The sequence below is a fragment of the Bubalus kerabau genome, chromosome 10 (assembly GCF_029407905.1).
Source record: "Bubalus kerabau isolate K-KA32 ecotype Philippines breed swamp buffalo chromosome 10, PCC_UOA_SB_1v2, whole genome shotgun sequence".
NCBI lineage: Eukaryota > Metazoa > Chordata > Mammalia > Artiodactyla > Bovidae > Bubalus > Bubalus kerabau.
This window is the reverse complement of record NC_073633.1, coordinates 78077935-78098822: the sequence shown is the minus strand read 5'-3', so window position 1 is coordinate 78098822 and position 20888 is coordinate 78077935. Positions and strand designations below refer to the sequence as shown.

General features: G+C 38.0%; 1 protein-coding gene across 4 annotated transcripts in view; it reads right to left on the bottom strand.

Annotated features, from left to right (window-relative positions):
• SLC38A6 (solute carrier family 38 member 6) overlaps positions 1–20888 on the bottom strand; it is a 76171-nt gene that overhangs the window by 53401 nt on the left and 1882 nt on the right. For all 4 annotated transcript variants that reach the window (XM_055538251.1, XM_055538249.1, XM_055538252.1 and 1 more), the window contains one exon: positions 19096–19169. In XM_055538251.1, the coding sequence (XP_055394226.1) occupies positions 19096–19169 (74 nt within the window). The remainder of the gene's footprint in view (positions 1–19095; positions 19170–20888) is intronic.

The following is a 20888-nucleotide window of genomic DNA, read 5'->3' as shown; positions in this document are numbered from 1 at the left end:
TTTAACATTTTAAAATTATAATCTATTATCAGGCTTGATCAAAGAATTTAGAACTTTTTGCATGACATACTTATTTTTAATTTTTAAAATTTTTTATTTAATATTTTAATTTTTTTTAGCTGGGTCATGTGGCATAAAGGATCTTAGCTCCCTGACCAGGGATCAAAGCTGTGCCCCCTGCATAGGGAGCATGGAGTATTAAGCACTGGACCACAGGGGAAGTCCCAGACACAGCTATTTTTTAAAATGTATTTACACACTACTCAACAGTGGGCAAGGACAATTTAATTTGGAATTTGGAATATATAATTTAATTACAAGTAGGAAACTTCATGCTTTAACAGTGAAAAATTTCCTAGAATAATTTCCTAGAATAATCCTAAGGGGGGCAAATTGTAGACATATTTTAAACATAAAATTTTTTAAAAAAGGGTTAAAAAACTGAGATCTGTAATTTTTCCTCTACTTGAAATGCCCAAATTCTATTTTTTCCAAATACATATGTTCTAAAGTGAATGTCATCACAAAAATTATTAATTATTTCAACCAATAAATCTTTATTAGTTTGTTTCAAAGTTCCTAAACATAATTAAGTAATAATGTTATTTATAGGGACACAATTTTTTATATTTAACATTCCAAAGGCTTGGTTTTATATATTCAACCAAAAAAAGCTCTAAATATTAGCTTCTGATTTGACATTGGGAAGGGAATTTTGTTACACACTGTGTGTATGTGAACCAAGTCTTCAGAAGGTCTCTGATTTGTCGCTATGAAGCATGAGATTAAAGGAACATCAGTGTTCATTTTCAGCATCCCTCTTCCATATATAGTTGAAAGTGTTGTTTAAAAAAAAACTTTCCTTCCAAGGGCTTAAAGCAAGGAGGCTTTCAATGTTATACATGGAAATACATCATATAACTTGCTTTAAAAATTACATATTTTGCATTAGTTTCTTTGTCAGGGAGCAAGTTATCAAGATAATAATCTTCAAAAAATATAGCTAGGATTTGTTTCACTTTTATATAGGAGAAAACAAGTATGGCAAGACTACTGAAGCAGGTTGCCATTTGCTACTCCAGGGGATCTTCTCAACTCAGGGATAGAACCCACTTCTCTTTGCATCTATTGCATTGGCAGGTGGATTCTTTACCACTGCGTCACTTAGTTCAGTTCAGTTCAGTCGCTCAGTCGCGTCCGACTCTTTGCGACCCCATGAATCGCAGCACGCCAGGCCTCCCTGTCCATCACCAACTCCCGGAGTTCACTCAGACTCACGTCCATCGAGTCAGTGATGCCATCCAGCCATCTCATCCTCTGTTGTCCCCCTCTCCTCCTGCCCCCAATCCCTCCCAGCATCAGAGTCTTTTCCAATGAGTCAATTCTTCGCATGAGGTGGCCAAAGTACTGGAGTTTCAGCTTTAGCATATTAGTAAATATGAAAAGCAAGTAACTTTTCATGAGAAGAAAAGGAGGAGAAGATGGGAGGTACAGAGAGAGTAATATGGAAACATCCATTACCATATGTAAAATAGATAGCCAGTGGGAATTTGCTGTACTACTCAGGAAACTCAAACGGGGCTGGATAACAACCTAGAGGGGTGGGATGGGGCGGGAGGTGGGAGGGATGTTCAAGTGGAAGGGAAAATGGGTAAACCTATGGCTGATTCACATTGATGTTTGGTAGAAACCAATGCAATACAGTAAAGCAATTATCTTTCTATTAAAAATAAATAAATAAAAAAAATTTTTTTAAAGCAAGTAACTTTGCTTTAGGCAAAAATAATACTGAAATAATCCCCAAAGAATTGATATTTCAATTACCTAAATTTAAATAAATCAATTGAAAAATAATAACCATATGATTATCTCAATAGATGCAGAGAAAGCCTTTGACAAAATTCAACATCCATTTATGATAAAAACTCTCCAGAAAGCAGGAATAGAAGGAACATACCTCAACATAATAAAAGCTATATATGACAAACCCACAGCAAACATTATCCTCAATGGTGAAAAGTTGAAAGCATTTCCTCTAAAGTCAGGAACAAGACAAGGGTGCCCACTTTCACCATTACTATTCAACATAGTTTTGGAAGTTTTGGCCACAGCAAACAGAGCAGAAAAAGAAATAAAAGGAATCCAAATTGGAAAAGAAGAAGTAAAACTCACACTATTTGCAGATGACATGATCCTCTACATAGAAAACCCTAAAGACTCCACCAGAAAATTACTAGAACTAATCAATGATTATAGTAAAGTTGCAGGATATAAAATCAACACACAGAAATCTCTTGCATTCCTATACACTAATAATGAGAAAACAGAAAGAGAAATTAAGGAAACAATTCCATTCACCATTGCAACAGAAAGAATAAAATACTTAGGAATATATCTACCTAAAGAAACTAAAGACCTGTATATAGAAAACTATAAAACACTGGTGAAAGAAATCAAAGAGGACACTAATAGATGGAGAAATATACCATGTTCATGGATTGGAAGAATCAATATAGTGAAAATGAGTATACTACCCAAAGCAATTTATAGATTCAATGCAATCCCTATCAAGCTACCAATGGTATTCTTCACAGAGCTAGAACAAATAATTTCCCAATTTGTATGGAAATACAAAAAACCTCGAATAGCCAAAGCGATCTTGAGAAAGAGGAATGGAACTGGAGGAATCAACCTGCCTGACTTCAGGCTCTACTACAAAGCCACAGTTATCAAGACAGTATGGTACTGGCACAAAGACAGAAATATAGATCAATGGAACAAAATAGAAAGCCCAGAGATAAATCCACACACATATGGACACCTTATCTTTGACAAAGGAGGCAAGAATATACAATGGATTAAAGACAATCTCTTTAACAAGTGGTGCTGGGAAATCTGGTCAACCACTTGTAAAAGAAGGAAACTAGAACACTTTCTAACACCATACACAAAAATAAACTCAAAATGGATTAAAGATCTAAACGTAAGACCAGAAACTATAAAACTCCTAGAGGAGAACATAGGCAAAACACTCTCTGACATACATCACAGCAGGATCCTCTATGACCCACCTCCCAGAATATTGGAAATAAAAGCAAAAATAAACAAATGGGACCTAATTAACCTTAAAAGCTTCTGCACATCAAAGGAAACTATTAGCAAGGTGAAAAGACAGCCTTCAGAATGGGAGAAGATAATAGCAAATGAAGCAACTGACAAACAACTAATCTCGAGAATATACAAGCAACTCCTACAGCTCAACTCCAGAAAAATAAATGACCCAATCAAAAAATGGGCCAAAGAACTAAATAGACATTTCTCCAAAGAAGACATAAAGATGGCTAACAAACACATGAAAAGATGCTCAACATCACTCATTATCAGAGAAATGCAAATCAAAACCACTATGAGGTACCATTTCACACCAGTCAGAATGGCTGCAATCCAAAAGTCTACAAGTAATAAATGCTGGAGAGGGTGTGGAGAAAAGGGAACCCTCTTACACTGTTGGTGGGAATGCAAACTAGTGCAGCCACTATGGAGAACAGTGTGGAGATTCCTTAAAAAACTGGAAATAGACATGCCTTATGATCCAGCAATCCCACTGCTGGGCATACACACTGAGGAAACCAGAAGGGAAAGAGACACGAGTACCCCAATGTTCATCGCAGCACTGTTTATAATAGCCAGGACATGGAAGCAACCTAGATGTCCATCAGCAGATGAATGGATAAGAAAGCTGTGGTACATATACACAATGGAGTATTATTCAGCCATTAAAAAGAATACATTTGAATCAGTTCTAATGAGGTGGATGAAACTGGAGCCTATTATACAGAGTGAAGTAAGCCAGAAAGAAAAACACCAATACAGTATACTAACGCATATATATGGAATTTAGAAAGATGGTAACAATAACCCTGTGTACGAGACAGCAAAAGAGACACTGATGTATAGAACAGTCTTATGGACTCTGTGGGAGAGGGAGAGGGTGGGAAGATTTGGGAGAATGGCATTGAAACATGTGTAACATCATGTATGAAACGAGTTGCCAGTCCAGGTTCGATGCACGATACTGGATGCTTGGGGCTGGTGCACTGGGACGACCCAGAGGGATGGAATGGGGAGGGAGGAGGGAGGAGGGTTCAGGATGGGGAACACATGTATACCTGTGGCGGATTCATTTTGATATTTGGCAAATCTAATACAGTTATGTAAAGTTTAAAAATAAAATAAAATTAAAAAAAAAAAAAAAAAGAAATATAGATCAATGGAACAAAATAGAAAGCCCAGAGATAAATCCACACACATATGGACACCTTATCTTTGACAAAGGAGGCAAGAATATACAATGGATTAAAGACAATCTCTTTAACAAGTGGTGCTGGGAAATCTGGTCAACCACTTGTAAAAGAAGGAAACTAGAACACTTTCTAACACCATACACAAAAATAAACTCAAAATGGATTAAAGATCTAAACGTAAGACCAGAAACTATAAAACTCCTAGAGGAGAACATAGGCAAAATACTCTCTGACATACATCACAGCAGGATCCTCTATGACCCACTTCCCAGAATATTGGAAATAAAAGCAAAAATAAACAAATGGGACCTAATTAAACTTAAAAGCTTCTGCACAACAAAGGAAACTATAAGCAAGGTGAAAAGACAGCCTTCAGAATGGGAGAAAATAATAGCAAATGAAGCAACTGACAAACAACTAATCTCAAAAATATACAAGCAACTCCTACAGCTCAACTCCAGAAAAATAAATGACCCAATCAAAAATGGGCCAAAGAACTAAATAGACATTTCTCCAAAGAAGACATACAGATGGCTAACAAACACATGAAAAGATGCTCAACATCACTCATTATCAGAGAAATGCAAATCAAAACCACTATCAGGTACCATTGCACGCCAGTCAGAATGGCTGCAATCCAAAAGTCTACAAGCAATAAATGCTGGAGAGGGTGTGGAGAAAAGGGAACCCTCTTACACTGTTGGTGGGAATGCAAACTAGTACAGCCACTATGGAGAACAGTGTGGAGATTGCTTAAAAAACTGGAAATAGAACTGCCTTATGACCCACCAATCCCACTGCTGGGCATACACACTGAGGAAACCAGAAGGGAAAGAGACACGAGTACCCCAATGTTCATCGCAGCACTGTTTATAATAGCCAGGACATGGAAGCAACCTAGATGTCCATCAGCAGATGAATGGATAAGAAAGCTGTGGTACATATACACAATGGAGTATTACTCAGCCATTAAAAAGAATACATTTGAATCAGTTCTAATGAGGTGGATGAAACTGGAGCCTATTATACAGAGTGAAGTAAGCCAGAAAGAAAAACACCAATACAGTATACTAACGCATATATATGGAATTTAGAAAGATGGTAACAATAACCCTGTGTACGAGCCAGCAAAAGAGACACTGATGTATAGATCAGTCTTATGGACTCTGTGGGAGAGGGAGAGGGTGGGAAGATTTGGGAGAATGGCATTGAAACATGTATAATAACATGTATGAAATGAGTCGCCAGTCCAGGTTCGATGCACGATACTGGATGCTTGGGGCTGGTGCACTGGGACGACCCAGAGGGATGGTATGGGGAGGGAGGAGGAAGGAGGGTTCAGGATGGGGAACACATGTATACCTGTGGCGGATTCATTTTGATATTTGGCAAAACTAATACAGTTATGTAAAGTTTAAAAATAAAATAAAAATTTTTTAAATAAATAAATAACAAAAAACAAACAAAAAAAATAAACACTTAGCACTTGGTCTTAATCTTTAAATTAGAACATTACTCCAGAAAATATAACCACACTAACAGCTTAATGAAGATAGCTGTAACTGCAACTTCAGACAACAGTGGCATACATCTTAGCAACCTCAAATTAATTCTCTATTATTTTCTAGTTTTTTTTAAATATCTCTAAATATAGCAGAGCCCCAAATTCAGAGTGAAAAAAGGTTTAGACTTTTAAATGGAGACTGACTATTATGTTCAAATCCTAATTCTATTTTTCAAGTCAGCAGATCTGGCTAGTCATTCAGTTCCGTAACTGTCATCTTACTTCTTTTATGTTGCAAAAATCAGAAGTACTTTTCCATGTCTGAGACATCATGAGTATGAATAATGGCTTCTGGCCTAATATTGAGGCATTGCTAAAATAAAATATGTAAATAGTCAGCCAAATGCTTTATCTCCACATATTTACTTTTTAACAGTTTTTTGGATGATTTTGACACATAAACCAAAAATTGTGAAATACTTTTAAAATTCTGTTCCATCATTTGGACAATTACGTGTAAATTGGAACTGACTTCAGAATGTAATCTCAACAACGAACCTTGAAAACATTTATAATATTTGACCCCTGGGAGTGTGCAACTTAGGAAATAAGGCTAATATCAGAGAAATCACTGTATGCAAAAATACTCATTATGTATGAGCATGCATACATGTATACAAATGTAACTCATTATGCATTATTACATTGAAAACAAAGAATACCTAAATGCTCAATGATGGTAAACTGGTTAAGTAAATTATGGTAGGTATATCTAGTAGAATAATATGTAGCCATTAAAAGCTATGTTTAGAATAAAATGAGAAATGTCAATATTAAGTGAAAAACAAAAGGTTTTATCAAATATGATCTATAAAGCAAAACATACGATCAGTGTTGTAATACCTTATTTATAATGTTAAAAATGCTTTGAGAGCTATCAAAACAAGATATGGTAATGACCAGTCACACTAATAGCAAATTCTTACAGAAGAGAAATAACATTAATTATGAAAATTATGAAATTAATTCAGCCTTTTACAGGAATTCAAACAAGCAATACTTGGCACAATCCTCTCTAAATAAATAACTGAAAGCAGTTACTAGCAATCTATTTTAGGAAATTAGTTTTTTATATTAAAGAAATCAATGCTATGTCTTTGAGGGGGCAGAAAGGCTGTAAATCTGAATCAAGTAAATTGGGAAAAATTTTCTTCTTTAATGTACCATCAAGGCACACTTTAGTGCTATTTTGGCTAGACCAAGAGTTTGGCCTCCACAGGAATCATTTGGAAAGCTGCTTCCCATGTAGCAGTGGAATATTTCCAGCTACTTACTCCAGTGTTCTGTCTGCTTTGCATTTTTTCCTCAATGAAATAGGACAATTAATAAACTCTGGTTACAGTACAAAGCCCAAGTTTCAGCAGCAGCAATATTATCTTTGGAACTGGAGTGAGGGACGTGAGTTATTCAAATACAGTTCAACCCTCAGAAAGCAGGCCATTTGGAATGCACTCTTATTTTTAAATTCTTTTCTTTCTTGAGCTTTCCTTCATTTTCCTCTTGTCTTTTTTCTCCCTAATAGTGTCACACAGGCCATTCATTTATTGAATATCCCCTATGCAACTGTGCCACCACTTCTGATCTTTCTTAATGTGTACTTAAAAGTCAGTTTACGAACTAGATGTGGCGTGATTTTAGAGCACTCGTAGTAAAAGAAAATAGAGTGTGAGAGTACAAAGAACATACTCCTTTCAGTGTCACAGAAGTGAGATACCTGCAGGCATAGAGAAAGTTCTAGGGTCCCAACACACCGCATGGTTCTTCAGTGAACTGGATTTACATGGTTATATCCTATAAATGCTATTCATTGGTTTTCCAACTTTAGACTCAACTTATTCATAAAACATTAATGACTTAAGATAGACTATAAAACAGAAAGTAAATATTGTCAACCTTGACAATATCAGAGTACAGTAGAAGGATGACAGGAAATAGACAACAGGGGAAAGCAAGCACAGTATATATACAAGTATATACATACATGCAACGTAGCAGAGTAAAACACCATCTAAGAAACAAAAACAAAACTTTAAATGTATTGTTTAGAGTCACAAATAATCAGAAAAATTATGGAATATAAACTAACAACAATTAGAAGAAGGACTAGTGTATTCGAGCTAAATCCTCACCTTACATAATGAGGTGTCAACAAATAATATCTTAAATCAATAAATAACAGTAGAAGAATATAATTTACACTTAGAGAGGTAACTCCCCAAGAGAAGTCAAAGCAAAACTCTAAATGCTGTGAACTCTGGGAAATGGAACTAGAGGTGGGGAAGAATGGGCAGGAAAGTGTTCCAAGTCCTCCTGCATAAGTGCACACACACATATACACATGGCATGTACATCCACATATGTGTGACTGTTATTACCTTGATAAAATTAAGAGAGGAGGTTCATTTAAAAATATGTTTAATCCTGCAAAGACTTATACCCATCCTTCCCTGCAGCCCAGTAACAAAAGTTCAGTTCTGCTACAGGAAACATTCTGGCATCAAGGAAGACAATACAAAGGGGTCATGACAAAAGCAGAGTACATACACAGTCTAGCTCAGGTTTTCTCATCCAGCCCTGCAGATACTTTGGACCTGGATAAGTGTTTGCAGAGGGGGCTGTTGTGCGCACTGTAGCAGGTTTAGCAGCGTCCCTGGCCTCACGAGATGCCAGCAGCACCTCACCCTGCCCACCAATTCTCAGCCTTGACAACCAGAAATGTCTTTGTGCTTAGTCGTTCAGTCATGTCTGACTCTTTGCGACCCCATGGACTGTAGCCCACCAGGCTCCTCTGTCCATGGGGATTCTCCAGGCTAGAATACTAGAGTGGTTTGCCATGCCCTCCTCCAAGGCATCTTCCCAACCCAGGGATCGAACCCAGGTCTCCTGCCTTGCATGCGGATTCTTTACTGTCTGAGCCACCAGGGTCTTTAGACACTGCTACATGCCCCTGGGGGAGAAAAATCTAGGCAAGATGAGAACTACTTACCAGAAGAAAGGATGAGACAAGACCACCATTCACTGAAGATGGAGTCCCATAATCAGCCCACTTAATTAATTGTGGGAATACTGAACTATGCTCATTAATCCCAAGAAAAAGATACAAAATTATAGATAGTGTGGGCAGCTATCATACCAAACAATAAATAAATACTGTGAGCACTGAGATAGGAAATAGGAATCTACTGTCTTTCAATCAGTTTCAGTCTCATTTGCTCTCACAATGAGAGCATCTCAGTGCTGAATGGGACCCTAAAGAGATCCAAAGCCTTCACACAGTACCCAGACTAATGTGGGGGGAAAATAAAAGGCTCTCAGCTTTATTGAGAAATGGTATCTTGGTGTCCAACAGGTAAATTTGTACACTTTATTTTATAAACTATACAATAAATTTTCAAAGATACTTCTGACATACGTAATTTCTGCCTGTGTGTTAAATTTGGAACTTTTAAAACAGAATCCCTCTGTAGCTCTAATCCATCCATCCATCATCACCCACATACCCAGCTTTTATTAAACACCCTCTGTTTGGTAGATGCTGAGGAAACAATGGCTAATGCTTTCAATACACACTAAAATTTCCAGGAACATAATTACTATGTTTGGTTTTGTTTGGAACTTTGCCAAAAACTGTTTCCCATTTAGAAAAATCATATCACTAACAGCGTTTATTTTGTTTTTGCTTCTCCTTTACTTTGCTATACGGCATTATATTAATTTTAAGTACTGTATTGGTTTCCTATGGCTGCGTAACAAAGTATCACAAATTTGGTGACTTAAAAGAGCAGAAATTTATTCTCCCATAATTCTGGAGGTCAGAAGGCCAGAATCAGTCTCACTGGGTCAGTATCAAGGTAGCAGCAAGGCTACAGTTTCTGTAGAGGCCCTAGAGGAAATCTATTCCCTGCTTCTTTCAGCTTCCAGTGACAGCTGGCCTGACTTGATTTGTGGCCAGAGCACTCCCATCTCTGCCTCTGTGGTCATAATTGCCTTCTCTGCTGCTGTCTGAGCTCTCTCTCTGTGACTAGGTAACTGCACTGAGTCCACAGAATAGTCGCCCTCGAAAAGTCCCTTTTTTGCCATCAGTGGTAACATTCACAGGGATTAGAATCTGGATGTTTTGGGGGCACCTTTACTTAGCAATGGACATGAGTTTGAGTAGGCTCTGGGAGTTGGTGATGGACAGTGAAGCCTGGCATGCTGCAGTCCATGGGGTCGCAAGGAGTCGGACATGACTGAGCGACTGAACCGAACTGAACTAACTTAGCCCACCACAAGTGGCTTATAATACCTATAGGAATTCACTTTAGGTAATAAAAGAAGCATTTTGAATTTTTTTTTTTTTAACAAAAAGAGGGTGCTGTGATGGATTTCAAATCACCACTCTAGCATGTTTCATTAAAAAAAAAATGGGGAGGGCAAAGGGGTCATTGTACTCTTTATTTCCTCATTATTGCTAAAAAATAAAATCCTCATAAAAGAATTGTAACCGTTAGAAAGAAGAAGATAGGGGACTATGTTCTGTTTCTCAGTGGGCTCTCAGAAGGATCAAAATTCTCTTTGGAAGCAACAACTGGTGAATCCTAGTATCTACTTTGACTCTTTTCCAACAACCTCAGTGACTTCTCACGGCCTCAGCAAAAGCTCCAAATTCCTTAAGATCTGACACTTGTCTATTTATTCAGTTTCACTTTCTTCTTTGTGTCTTATGCATAAATAATAGTAAACTAGTTTTAGTATGGTGGGTAAAATATTCAGTATGTACCTTTGTATGTGCGGGAATAGTCTCTCTTGCCTTGTCTATTGGTCAAATTCCTTTTTAGCTCGGTCCTCCCAATACTGGGCGACCCTCACCAGCCCCCTCACCCCCCACTGAGACAAGGCAAAACATTCTCTCCTCTGAGCTATCATTATACCTTGCTCATATTTAAATGATCACACTACATTATAAATCATTTGCTTATGTATGTCTCCCCTTCTAGATTATGAGCTTTTTTAAGGGAAGGAAGGAAGTCATTTATCTCTGTAATCCTCACAGATAAATGAGTATAGGATGAATGAATGAGCCTCTATCCTGGGCTTCACTTCTAGGACTGGTCCATCTAATTTTACTTCAGAGTACACATATCCAAAACTGAACTCATTTTTATTTTGAACTAGCATCTCCTGCTGTGTTCTTATGACCATTAATGACACTATCATTAATCCAGTGGCCTGTGTCAGAAATCTGGGAGATATCCTCAGACAGGCCCCCCTCCACATTCAGTCTAACTTCCCCAAGTTTCTTAACTTGCTTTTTTTCCCCTTTTATTCTCTTTGTTAATACCTTGCTTCAATCTTCCACTATTTGATTCTTAGACTTCTGTAACAGCCAGGTCTGACTGCTAATCTACTGCTAATCTAATAGGTACTGTTAGTACAAATCAGAGCTAGACAGGCAAATGAGAAAGGCACTCTCTTCAGGAAGAAGAAAAAGAAAAGGATTTCCAAATCCTGAAGGCAAGCATGACCTGGAAAGCCGACTTCGCCTTTGTAAAAAGAACTACTTCAACCTGCAGGTGGCTCTCAGACCTGCTGTTTGGCTGTTGTCCTGGGAATTCCCTCCACTTCTCCCCTGTGCTGTGTGTGTAAGTTGTTCAGTCATGTTCAACTCTTTGCAACCCCATGGACTGCAGCCTACCAGGCTCCTCGGTTCATGGGATTCTCCAAGCAAGAATACTGGAGTGGGTCGCCATTCCCTTCTCCGGGGGATCTTCCCAACCCAGGGATTGAACAGGAGGGTTCTTTACTGTCTGAGCCACCAAGGAGCCTCTCCCTTGTGCTGGATCCCTAATTTTTTTGGTACCACCTAATTTTGGTAAGCTGAGCACCGAAGCTGAGCACTGAATTGATGCTTTTGAACTGTGGTGTTAGAGAGGACTCCTGAGAGTCCTTTGGACAGCAAGGAGATCCAACCAGTGAATCCTAAAGGAAATCAATCCTGAATATTCATTGGAAGGACTGATACTGAAGCTGAAACTCCACTACTTTGGCCACCTGATGCAAAGAACTGACGCATTGGAAAAGACCCTGATGCTGGGAAAGATTGAAGGCAGGAGGAGAAGGTGACAGCAGAGGATGAGATGGTTGGATGGCATCACCAACCTAATAGACATGAGTTTGAGTAGGCTCTGGAAGTTGGTGATGGACAGGGAAGCCTGGCATGCCGCAGTCCACGGGGTTTCAAAGAGTTGGACACAACTGAGTGACTGAACTGAACTGAACTTTGGTAAGTGGCATCCTCCATTGCTCATTACATAAGAGTGTATAGGAGATAATTTTTTGAGTCTTTTATGTCATTATTCTACCTGTACACTTAAATAATAGTTTGGCAGGATGTAGCATTCGATATTGAGATCATTTTCCTCAAGAATTCTGAAGGTATTGCTTTATAGTCTTATTTATAGTTCTTCCTGGGAAGTCTTGTCATTATAGTTTTCGACTCTTTGCATGAGAATTGTTTGTTTCTCCTCTCTGAAGCTTTCAGTATAGTCTCTTTACAACTGTATTTCTAATTTTTCATGAAGATACATCTTGATATGAATTCTTTTATAATTATTACACTGGTTACCAGGAAAAATTCTCTCAATCTGGAAACTAATTTCTTTCAGTTACAAACTTTGCTTGTATTGTTTTGTTGATAATTTTCTATCATCTAATTTTTCTGTTTTCATGGAATTCTTATTATTTGCATGCTGAACCTCCTGGACTGATCCTCTCATTTTCTTATATTTTTTCTCCCATTTTCAAGCTCCTTGTCTTTTTATTTCCCCTCAGGAAATTTCCTTAACTCTTTTCAACCCAGCTACTAAATTAATTTTAAATTTCATTTCTAACATCTAGGACTCTTATACTCTTACTATACGTTTGAAATAATTTCTTGTTCTTATTTCAATGATGTACTATCTTCTTTTGTTTCTCTGAAGCTATTAAATATAGTTTTTAAAGTTTTCATCTGGTCTGTGAATTATCTCTGTATCCTCTTTCCCTCTGAGTTTGTTTCTTAAGTTTTTAAATTATTTTTACAGCAGTTTTAGGTTCAGAGCAAAATTGAACAGAAAGTATAGTTTTCACATTCTATCCCCACACATGCACAGCCCCACTCACTATCAAAATCCCCCACCAGAGGGGTATATTTGTCACATCAGTGAATCTACACTGACACATCATTATCACCACAAATCCATAGATTAGAGTTCATCCTTGGTGCTGTACATTCTATGGTTTTGATAAATGAATAATGACGTGTATTTACCAGTATAGTATCATACAGGACAGTCTCACTGCCTTAAATTGCATGTATGCTTCCATCTAGTCATTCCTCCTTCCTTCTTAAGCCCTGGCAACTACTGATCTTCTCATTGTCTCCATAGTTTTGTCCTTCCTAGAGTGTCATATAGTTGGAACCATACAGAATGCAGCCTTTTTACACTGGCTTTTTCAGTTAGCAAGATGCCTTTATAAGATTCCTCCCTGTCTTTCAAGGCTTCACAGTTCATTTCTCTGAAGTGCTGTTAATATATTCTATTAACTGAATGGACCACAGTTTATCCATTCACTCACTGAAGGGCATCTTCGTTGCTTCTAAATTCTAACAATTATAAATAAAGCTGCTATAAACATCCATGCTCATAAATTTTCAACTCATGTAGGTAAATACTAATACAAATGTTGGATCGAGGGTTAGCCTCTATACCTTTTCATCACGGTCTTCACATTTGTTTTGTCAGTATTTTCCTTTCACAATTATAGGACAGATACTTTCTCACATTTGGAAATTGCATTTGGAGTATGAGAAGAAGAGTCCAGAATAATTCTAAGGTCTTTGGCCTGAGCAACTAGAAGGAAGATTTATCATTTACTTAGGAAAACAGTGGAAAGTGTAGACTGGCAGTGTAAAGAGGCAAATTTGACATTAGCATATTAAATATCCAAGTGGCAATATCATGGAGGAAGTTGGATGTGAGTCTGAAATTCAAGGGAAGAGATCCAGGCTAGGGGTATCAATTTTAGGGCTGGCTGTAAGAGCCCAAGAGTGTAAAAGAAATGAGATCAGGGGAACAGTACCAGGGATACTCCAATGTTTAGAAGATGGGGAGATAAAAAGGATTTAGCAGAGGAAAAGCATATTCTGTGAAACAGGAAGGAAACTAGGAGAGTGTGAATAAGCTTTTTATAGAGGAAGGTGTGACCAACTGTGTTCAATGGTGCTGACTAGTCAACTAAGATGAAGACAGAGCTGACCACTGGATCAGCAAAGCGGAAGATGCTGGTACAATAATTTCTGTGTAGTAATGGGGAAAGGCTGACTGAAGAATGTTCAAGAGAGAATAAGAGGAAGGGGAAGTATCTGGTATAGATAACTATTTTCACAAGAGCTTTACTACGACAGTGTGCATGTGTGCTAAGTTGCTTTAGTTGTGTCTGACTCTTCACAGCCCTGTGGACTGGGGCCCTCCAGGCTCCTCTGTCCATGGGATTCTCCAGGCAAGAATACTAGAGTGGGTTGCCATGAACTCTTCGAGGGGATCATCTTCCTGATCCAGGGATTGAATTTGAGTCTCTTGCACTGGCAGGCAGGTTCTTTACCACTAGCGCCACCTGATAGTCATCCCCTATGAAGGCATGGAGCACAGTGAATGAATGCAGGGTCATTTTTTAAGTGGAAGAAATTATGATCTATTTGTAAACTCATAGAAAGAAAAGTACAAAGATGATGAAAAAGAAGATAGAAGGGAGAAAATGGCTGAATACTGAAGGTGAGAGCAGACGGGGTCACAGCAGAAGTGGAGGGGCTAGCCTCAGACAGGAACACAGAGAGTTCATCCAAAGTAAGAGAATATAAGGTACAGGTGAAGACAAGTGGGTGGAAGTGGTAGTAAGAGCTTATAAAGTTCTTTTACGATGGTTTCTGTTTTCTCAGTGAAAAAGAAAGTGAGGATATCAGCTAAGAATGAAATCAAGGAGAATGTGTTGAAGGTCTGAGAGAAAGAAGAAATGAAAGCCATCTCCTAGACAGCAGAGTAAGCAAGTGAATGAACTGAAGAAGTTAATAAGGATTAGATGATAGCATCACAGATCCACTAGACACTGAATTACAGTGACATTAATCTGCATGGCTTTATGTTCTTCTTCAGGAGTAGTCAACTGCGCAGGTGCATATGTGAGGTAGGCTGTTACATTTAACTATGATTGGAGTTTTGCCAGGAAAGTAGCATGGTGAAAGGGAGGAGCAAGGGTGTGATTGTAACAACAAGAAACTTCAACTGGATGCAGAGAGGAAATATGAACAAGAGAGGGAAGGAGAGAGCAAAAAGTAGTAGATCAATGAACTCAAATCCAGGTGGGGGGCAAAGAATTGCAGGAGTTGGAGTACTTGAGGGAATGAATTTTTAACAAATTAAAAAGATGGTAGTTTTTGGAGGGTGGATTCTTGAAAATGAGATTTTGGAGGGGATGAAATTTTGGTAAAGACAAGATCTATAGTATGACCAGGGAAATAAGTAGCTGAGGTAGGAAGAGAATATAATCATTAGAAGAGAAAAAGTTACGGAAGTGAAAGTGTTAGACTATCTACATGGGTACTGAAATCGTCCAGTACCCATCCAGATGGGGTGATACTGATGAAACTGAAAGGAAAGCAGAAGCTAAAATGTTCACAAAATGACAGAACATGGATGAGGAGTCTGTATATGATATCCATAAGGTAGACTTTATGAGATTCAAAGCTGGGGTTTAGGGAGAGGAAGTAGAAATGAGATGTCAGTAGGACATCTATCCTATCTTTAGACCAGAATGAGGGACCTGGAAGAGAAAAGAGAGGCCACTTGAGAGAACTGTAGGGAAAGCAGTGTTCACAGAGAAGTCTTAGGTTCTAGAGTAAGAAAGGTAAGGAAATATTCAGAAGAGTTAAGGGGAACTATATTCAATATCCTGTGATAAACCATAATGGAATAGAATATGAAAAAATGCACATATGTGTATAGCTGAATCACTCTGTTGTATAGCAGAAATTAACACAACATTGTAAATCAACTATATTTCAATAAAATTAAAAAAAGAAAATGACAGAACTATATTGGGTGAGTCTGGGAAATGAAGGATAACATAGGATTCTTGAACTGATTGACATAAACTGAGTGACATAAATTAAGTGGTATAAGATTATTCATCCAAATGATCTCAAGGCAAATATGATGACAATGCAGTGAGTGGTAGGGAGCAAGGACTAGGAAGTAGGGACCTGACCAGGTACAGGCTAGGTTCTAAGACTCTGATTCTCTTCTGTTGACACTGATGTGGGAACCAGAGGCGGGGAGCTCTTCCTTTATTCCCAGAGCATGAACATTTCCCCAGAGAATCATAATGAGCCAACTGTTTCTGGGACAGCAGTACAGTATGTACAGCACCCTGGGGGAACTCCCTGGTGGTCCAGTGGTTAAGACTCTGCTACTGCAGGGAGCATGGGTTCAGTTTCTGGTTGGGGAACTAAGATCCCACATGCCATGCAGCCAATATATGTATGTGTATGTATATATATATATATATATATATATATATATATATATATATACACTTTGCAATCCTTATGGGTTCTGGCCCAATGAGAACTCATCTAGCATTTTACCAAGGACTTGACATTTTACGTATGTCATTATATTTCATTCTCACAATAATCCCAAGAGAAAAGTATTATCACTATCATTTTAGAACTGGCAAACTAGGGTTTCCTGGATCTGGAAGATCCTCTGGAGACGGGAATGGCTCCCCAGTCCAGTATTCTTGCCTGGAGAATTCCATGGACAAAGGAGCCTGGCAGGCTACAGTCCATGGGGATTCAGAGTTGGACATGATTGAATGACTAAGCACAAACTAAGGCTAGAGAGATTAAGGTACCTTATATGCCTCAGCCCTCAAGAAAAGTCCAGACATATCCCAAATCCTATATAAAATCAAAAATACCAGAATTTCATTAAAAGAAATCCTGTTCTTTGGAAGGAATGATGCTAAAGCTGAAACTCCAGTACTTTGACCACCTCATGCGAAGAGTTGACTCATTGGAAAAAACTCTGATGCTGGGAGGGATTGGGGGCAGGAGGAGAAGGGGATGACAGAGGATGAGATGGCTGGATGGCATCACCGACTCGATGGACATAAGTTTGAGTGAACTCCGGGAGTTGGTGATGGACAGGGAGGCCTGGCGTGCTGCGATTCATGGGGTCGCAAAGAGTCAGACACGACTGAGTGACTGAACTGAACTGAACTTTTATAAAGGTAGAATTTCTCTTGTGCTCTAGGCAAATAATGAAGCTATTCTGTAAAGACTTGTGATAATCCTTTCTCCAACCAATGAATCCAGTCTGAATACTCTTTTATGACAGTCCAACAAACTAGAGAGAAATTTAGCTGTGTATTATTCTCTAGCATATATGTATAGCATATGCAAAATATATATATACATATATATATATGTGATTTGTTATTATTTTTAAAGCCTACCTGCACAGAGAACTTAACAGTGACTGAAGGAATTCAATCAACAGCAGACAGGTGCAGCAGTGTGTATGAAGAATCATGAAGAAGTTAGTTCATGGACCAAGTAAGCTACAAAAAAATCAAAGAAAAAGAAAAAAGAAAGAGAAACAGAGCTTTTCACTTTAGATGCCCCAAAGTTATAGAAAAGAATAACAGATGTCAGAATTTTAAAGTTAAATACATATGATCTGAAGGAAAGCAAAAAAAAAAAAAAAATGGCATTATCTGGAAATCTTCATAAATTGAATACTACTTCCAAATAATTTAAATTAATAAAGCAAAACACTTCAGGTAATGAAGATATAATTGCCACATGACTGACTACCATATTAATCTTTTAGTAGAAACCATGATAAAATAACCTATGAAGATGTTAGATAGACTATCACCATTAAGTAAAAATAACTTTTTTAAACAAAGAAGCAAAATTTCAAAACATGCATTAAAATTCAGTCCCCTTTCAGCATACACTTCTTTAATGCTCTTACTCCTGAATTTGGGATGTTGTATGAACAACTTGTTACTTTGCGATTAATACTGCATCATTTCCTGGTATTTCTATCTGTCTACACAGTCACCCAAGCCCCCTGCAAGCAAAGGAATGTATTCGTTGGTTGAATGACCAAAAGCAATGACACAACTTACAGCTATGAACTATAGATCCTAAGTCTGTGCTGTGTAAGAGTCCCCTGGAGGACTTTTAAAAAGAGATTCCTGAATCCTACCTCAGATTCTTAGAATTAGAATCCCTGAGGCCTAGAAACCTCTGTTTACAGAACAATCTGCAGATGCGTCTGATACATAGACAGATTAAACAGCCTAGAGCTGTGGATTTAGAACTCTGTTCTGAAGAGTCTTAAAATACTCAAGAAACACCTGTTTCAACGAGAACAATCCCATTTTTATCTATTTTATGTATCTGTTCTGTTTCTTAAAAACCTGAAAACAACAGGGCAAAGTGAACCCATCCACATAAGACTTAAACTCATGATTCTGGCATCATAACTGTCCCAATCCAAAGAGAGATCAGCCTAGGCAGATAGAAAGACCAGGATTAGTGGGCACAGAGTATTTGTTAATGCCAAAAGAAAAATTTTAAGAAAGCAGTTCCACGATTCATACGCTTTTATTTATTGCAACTTAAAAGAACTTATTCAATCCATGACTGAACTGCATAAGTGGAAAAAACATATATATATATATACATATACACACACACACACACACACACACACACACACACATCTATATATGGGGGGCAGAGACAGCAGTAGTAGATCTGGGAAGGTGTTCTCCAGAAAGTGATCACCCTAGGAGAAAGACGATCAGCATGAACACCTGGGTACTGCTTCTCCCTAACACAAGGTCTGGATACGTTAAACATCTTTCAGGTGCTTTCCCTAATCTACTCTAACCTAGAAATCTATGTCACATGTTGTGGAGAAAGGCAGGGGAAGAATGCCGGTTTCCTCCTCCTCGTCTGTCCTCAGATATTCCCCTGAAGGACTGGGTCCATATATTCTGACCTTCTGAAATTCTCCATTTCAACCACCCTACGTAATATTCCCACTGGAAATTAGATTTGAGACACCCAACCTGGCTGACATGATCTCAATAGGCTATTTTATCAAATGAATAAGCACACATTTTACTTACCTGTCTGAATACACAAGCTAAGCAGGAGATGAACTGAGTAAGAAGCCAGGAGAGCGACTATCAGCAGCAAGAAACTAAAACATAAAAGAGTACATGGTCAAATTTGTCCCCTAAAAGTTTCCTTTTTATGGTATTTCATTCAAAAAACATTTTTTTTTTCACATTCAAACGGTCACGTGTATGAGTGCTAAGTTGCTTCGGTCACGTTTGATTCTTTGTGACCCTATGGACTGTAGCCCTCTAGGCTCCTCTGTCTTCTCTCCAACTTAAGAGAAGTAAGTTTCAGTTTTGAAATCCCATTGTCTTTTTTCTTTACTCTATCCCTCCCCTTTTAATGATGTGTTGCTGTTGTTTAGTCATTTAAGTCGTGTCCAACTCTTGCAACCCTAGGACTGTAGCCCTCCAGGCTCCCCTGTCCATGAGATTCTCCAGGCAAGAATACTGGAGTGGGTTGCCATTCCCTCTTCCAGGGGATCTTCCCAACCCAGGGATCGAATCCACATCTCTTACATCTCCTGCATTGGCAGGTGGGTTCTTTACTGCTGAGCCATCTGGGAAGCCCCCAGTGATGAGTACCTCCCTATAATTTTGAATAAACACTGCATTTCAGCATCTATTAAACATACTCAACAAAGCAAACCAAAAAAATACAGTTAACACACTTTTAATGACATGATTTGAAAAATGTGTTATGTAATAATTGGGGTCCTCTCACCAAAAGTATGAAAAGAAACAGCATACATAATCCTTTACTTATTCTCAGGAAGATACTGGCAAGACAAGTTTCCAGAGGAGTGCTCCTGAAGTTGAAGAAATTCTATCATTGCAGTCCACTTAATACTTGTTAATAAGTAGCAAAATGGAGAGGTGAAAGTACACTTGTCAATTGATGTCAGAGACCTCACAAAATAAGGTTGGCATCACCAGATGGAAACTGTGATATGATTCAGCAAGCCCCCATTCAGTGGTATATACCTGCATGTGAGATCCTGCAGTAAAAAATGTGATTTTTCAAATGGAACTAGGAAATAAGTCCTATGATTATGTCTTGCCTGAGGTGTCATACATAGCTTTTAAGTTTTAAAACTATGAAAGTTTGTAAATACATCCCATAATAAAAGCAAGTTCGGTTACTTAAAAGTTGGTTAGCTAACCAAGAAATTCAAAGTAAAAGCAAAAATGATCCTACATGAGACTGTATTTTAAATTTCATAGAAAAAATAGGTCTGCTTGTACTGACAAAACAAACTTGTTCATTCATTCTATTAAGCATGATGCTCCATGCTAAGGACAAGATCTAGTCCTAAAGGATTTCAGAGTTCAGTGGGGAAAATAACTTGCAAACAGATAATTACATTATAATAAAAGAATGAATATAAAAGTACTATGGAAACACAGAAAAGACAGCAATGCCTTCTGTCTTGGGCAAACTGGCCATGAGCTGTCTTAAAAGATGTAAAGGAATAAATACAGGGTACATGTCTAGCCTCAGAAAGTGAAACAAAAACAAAAAAAAAAAAAGAAAGTGAAACAAGTCTACTTAACAGGAGGAGAGAAAGAGATGGAGAGAAACCAAAGGATTATATGTTTTATTTACAGTCACAAAATTGCTATTTATAAATAATCTGCATGACTGATAAACTCTGATCTACTTTGGCCCACTGAACACAACAAATAAGCCACTTGTTAAGGTTATTAAGGAATGTGGATCAAGTTTCTCTTTTTTTTAAAATTAGCCACACTTCGGATAAAAAAACCAAATTATATAGCATCCTTCCAAGCTACAGACTAGC